This window comes from Gopherus evgoodei, unplaced genomic scaffold (assembly GCF_007399415.2).
Source record: "Gopherus evgoodei ecotype Sinaloan lineage unplaced genomic scaffold, rGopEvg1_v1.p scaffold_31_arrow_ctg1, whole genome shotgun sequence".
Taxonomy (NCBI): domain Eukaryota; kingdom Metazoa; phylum Chordata; order Testudines; family Testudinidae; genus Gopherus; species Gopherus evgoodei.
In genome coordinates, this window is record NW_022059983.1 from 4758688 (window position 1) to 4763390 (window position 4703).

Genomic DNA, 4703 nt, shown 5'->3' on the forward strand with positions numbered 1-4703 from the left:
TGGTGGGGGTTGTGTTATGGGTGAAGGGGCCATGGCACAAAAAAGCAGTGTGAAGGTGGCACATGGGCGTGGACCCAAGTGCTGTATTTCCTGGTCTGCAGAGGTTGGTTGATCTTGGTGTTCGGGAAGGGCCCAAGATTCCCTTCACCCGGGCAGCCTTAGCTCTGCATCAGAAATCAGTTTTGAGGCAGAATCAGGCTAATTGCAGGTTCTCTCCATCCGTGGTCTGGGTGGGATCTCGCTAGAGTCGTCCCCCCTCTCCAGGACTGTCCCGGCTTCTCCAGGAATAACAAACCTTGAATGAACTATTCTGTCATGTGATGAAACCTCCAGGAACACGTCCCAGCCAAAATGACAAGCCTGGATCTCGCTCTCTTTCCATCCCAGGTTTCCCTTCTCTGCAGCCCCTTATTCGTATCCTGCCCGCCCCGGCCAGCGCGAAGGGACAGCTGAAGTCATGGCCTCCTCCCCCTCTTTCATTTCTTCCCTCTCGCTCTCATCGGTCCCTCACTTTCTCCCCTACCTGGCACAGGGAGGCTGGTCTGTGACCATCCCTATTTCCCATCTGGCTTTCCAGCAGCTCCCTCCCCCCTGAGGATTAGGCCCCAGGGACCCCCCAGCCATGGTGCTTATCCAGATCGCAAGCGTCATCCTGGCTCTGCTCAGCTTGGTGCTGCTGGTGGTGGCCCTGGTCTCAGACAACTGGGTGAAGGTTAATGAAGAAGAGGAGAGTCATCTTGGGCTGTGGAAGATCTGTGTGTCGCAGATTTGCATCTTGTGTCTAACCAGAGTACCAGGTAAGGAAGCTGTGGGGCTGTCCCCAGCTCTGGGAGGGAAGTTGGGGTCTAGTGGTTAGAGCAGGGGGCTGGGAGCCAGGACTCCTGGGTTTTCTCCCCAGCTCTGAGGGGAGTGGGATCTAGTAGGTTACAGTGGAGAACTGGGAGTCCAGAGTCCTGGGTTCTCTCCCCGGCTCTGGGAGGGGCATGGGGTCTAGTGGGTTAGACCAGAGTGGAGGCTGGGAACCAAGACTCCTGGGTTTTTTCCCCAGCTTTGGAAGGAGGGTGTGGGGGGACAGGGGAGTGGCATCTAATGGATTAGAGCAGAGGGGCTGGGAGTCAGGTTCTCTCCCCAGCTCTCGGAGGGGACAGGGGAGTGGGGTCTAGGTTAGACCAGAGTGAAGGCTGGGAACCAGGACTCCTGGGTTCTTTCCCCAGCTTTGTGGGGAGGGTGGGGAGAGACAGGGGCATGAGGTCTAGTGGATTAGAGCAGAGGGGCTGGGAGTCAGGTTCTCTCCCCAGCTCTCGGAGGGGACAGGGGAGTGGGGTCTAGTGGGTTAGAAGGCTTGGAGTCAGGACTCCTGGGTTCTGTGCAGTTAATGATTTAACCCCTTCCCCACCCCACAGGTTTCTTCCACACCAGCAGGTTTTTCATGATCCTGGCCATGTTTGCCGGGTTTCTCTCCTTCTTCGCTCTCATCGCCTCCTTCTTTTGCTCCCACTTTCGCTCCGTGTCTCTTCTCCTGGTCTCCACCGTGGGCAGCTTCAGTGCAGGTACCGCCCCCACAGGGCCCCCTCCTCGCCGGCCACTCCCAGACCCCGGGTCCCAGAGCTCTATGGATCCCCCCAGCCATCCCTGAGGAGATGCCCTTCTCACCTGGGATCCTGCCCTGGGCTCTGCAGCTCTCTCTGGTGGCGGGCCGGGGCAGGGGCTGGGACTGAGCATGGGACACACTGATGGGTGTCCGTGCTGTTCCCTTTGGCCCTAGGTGTCTGCGCCATTATCGCGCTGGCCGTGTTCACCAATGGTGATTGCCAGCTCATCATGCCAGGAATCCTCTCCTACGGTTGGTCCTACGGCCTGGGCTGGCTGTCCTTCTTCCTGTGTCTTGGAACTGGTGAGCACCCCTAGGGCTCTGTGGGCTGAGATGCAACCACCTCTGGGGTGGGGCCGCTGGGGACCAGCTACACATAACATCACATGGGGATGGCTTGTCCACCACTGGGATGCAGCCACCTCTGGTGTGGGGGAGTTGGGGACCAGCTACACGTAACATCACATGGGGATGGCTTGCCCACCACTGGGGTGCAGCCACCTCTGGGGCGGGGCAGCTGGGGACCAGAGAATGATGCTTCCATTGGTTCCATCACTGTCCTTAACCCATTTCTCTCCTCTGCCCCACCCCCAGGTGCGGTAACGCTGCTCACCCCGGGATCCTCTTACAGTCGAGTGTGAGGCCCACACTGCCCCCTAGGGATGGAGCTGGGAGGGCTGGATGGAGCCTGCAGCATCTTGGGGACGAACCCCAAGCAGGGGTGGGTGTGTGTGTGTGTGTGTGTGTGTGTGTGTGCGTGTCCTACTGCCCTCTGCTGGAGGGGATGAGCCCTGCTGTATGCATATGTCACTTTGGGCTCCCATAAACCCCCATCGCAGCAATTACCCCCCTTCACATAGACCCCCCCATCCTCCTCTTTCCTTCCCGGGGCACCCAGCTGAACCCCATTTCTTCCATGGAGATTAAAGAGCCTGTCCTCCAAGCCTTCTGTCTGGTGATTTCTGGCCCCTCAACAACACTCCCCATTCCCACCCCCACCATTCCCCTGGGATGAGTGTCAAAGACAGGCAGGACTCCTGGGTCCTCTCCCCAGCTCAGAAAGGGGAGCGGGGTCTAGTGGGTCAGAGCAGGAAATGGGGGTCAGGACTCCTGGGTTCTATTCCTAGTGCTGGGAGGAGTGGGGAGACGACCAATGAGAGCAGGGGAGTCGGTTTGGCTCACATCAGCTCTGGGAGCTCACTCTCCGTTTCTGGGGGTGTCGGGGCTGCAATGTTATAAAACACTCCCTGTCCAAAGTTGCTTCGTCGCTGACCCTGACCAAACTCCAGCAGGCTGAGGCCTCTCAGACGCTGACATCTGCAGTGTCAGAGATGGAAGGGGTGGGCAGGGGGGTGACTCAAACAGGGAGAGGCCGGGGAAAGAGATGGGTGCGTAGCCAGGGTAAATCAGGGTCTGAATAGATGGAGGGTTTTTTCCTTCTTTAGATACCAGTTTTTGAAATTACGTGGAAAATATCCCCCCAAATTCTTGCTTTTACATCTTGATCCATCTCCAAAATCATCCACATTTAGCCTTCTTTAAATTTCAGTCCTTCCCAAATTCACGGCAGAGATTTCACAGGGGTGGAGAAAGGTGACAGGCCGGCAAAAGAATTAATATTGGGAGCTCGGTGACTGCTAGCAGCTGGTAAATGTGAGCGGGAGCAGAGATCCCACTTGAAAAACCTGCTGTGGAAAGCAGCTTAGAGCTAAGCAAAGAAGATTAGATTTTTACTGGTAAATGTCGGTAAAGTTTTATCTAATCCTTTCACGCCGCGCTGTAAGCTGCTTTCAACAACAGGGTTTTAACGCCGATTTCACTGTTCACACACAAACGGACGAGAAAGTATGTCCTCATCGGTATTAATCAAAGTTTACAGCCAGGCAAAGGAAGAAAACTGCTGACAAAAAATTTCTTTGAGTCAAAATCCAGCGATTTGGACTTCTGAACTAGACCTGTTACAAATGGAACAGGTCTGGTTTGTTGCTTGATGGCTGTCTCCTTTGTGTATTTTGCCACGTGATGTTGACAGTGGATATTGTAAAGAGTTATAAAGCTGTAGCTTCTAGAGCCCCAAGATCGGCTGCCTTCAGATAAAATCACCGACTAACCGCCCCGCAACGTCACGCGACTGACAGAGACACATTTTAACAAATGCTTAAAGAAAAACATGGTAAATTGTCCAGCAAAGTTTTTTAAAAGTAAACATGGAGTTCTGCTGAACAAGTTTCTATCTAGGCTTGGCAGAGAGGCATTTTTATCGGTGAACGTTGATGTAAAGGGGCGGAAAAATATCTCCCTTGATAATAATTGACATTTACAGAGTAAGTCAAACACCGTTTGAGAACGTCTCGGCGTTTGATTTCAGGATATTGACTTTGCATATGTGCACCAGCGACATTTGTGTTTTAAGGGTTAGAAAGCACCAACTTTTAGCATCTCAACTGCTGCTGTCAGGAAGTAATTCTCGGCCAACCTCGCTGTTCTCTGCTCCCCCCGCCCACGGGAAATCGATAAAAATCAGGAAAAAATTGTGAAAATTTCCAGCATGAGAATTGAAAAAAAAAAAAAAAAAACCTTGAAAATAAACGTTGACCTTATCTGTTGAAATGATCAAGAAACAAACACTGAATCTTGCAGACCCTGGCTGTGATTCTGTCCCTGCCCATATGGGGGGACATAGACACAGGGCTGGAGAAGGACGGGGCCGAGGGCACTGTAGTAAGAGGAGCGATCACATATTCCGCCCCGCCGCCGTGCCCAGGGTGCGATCGCCCCCTACTGTCCCTGCCCCAGACTGATCGCAGGTCTGGACTGAGATATTCTGAGCAATTAGTGACCTTTCTATTCCCCGGTGGCAGGGGTGGCACCCCCCACCCTCTGCAGCACAGCGCCCCCTAGTGCCACCTGGGGCATCGGGACCAGCCCTGACCGCCAAGGGAGAGCCCCACCCTGCTCCCTGCAGCACAGCGCCCCCTAGTGCCACCTGGGGCATCGGGACCAGCCCTGACCGCCAAGGGAGAGCCCCACCCACTCCTTTCTTGTCTCCCATCTATGCCCAGATTCTGCCCACCCCTGCTTAGCCAGAGAGAGGAAAGTGAAAGAACTCAGA

At 54.5% G+C, this 4703-nt stretch overlaps 1 protein-coding gene across 1 annotated transcript; it reads left to right on the top strand.

The window, feature by feature from the left end:
* The first annotated feature begins 488 nt into the window (after positions 1 to 488).
* On the top strand, positions 489 to 2452 carry LOC115640506 (protein NKG7-like). Its single transcript, XM_030543332.1, has 4 exons — positions 489 to 797; positions 1404 to 1550; positions 1766 to 1894; positions 2186 to 2452. The coding sequence occupies exons 1-4, from the start codon at positions 623 to 625 to the stop codon at positions 2230 to 2232; spliced, it is 498 nt and encodes a 165-aa protein (XP_030399192.1). The 5' UTR covers positions 489 to 622; the 3' UTR covers positions 2233 to 2452.
* Positions 2453 to 4703: the final 2251 nt, after the last annotated feature.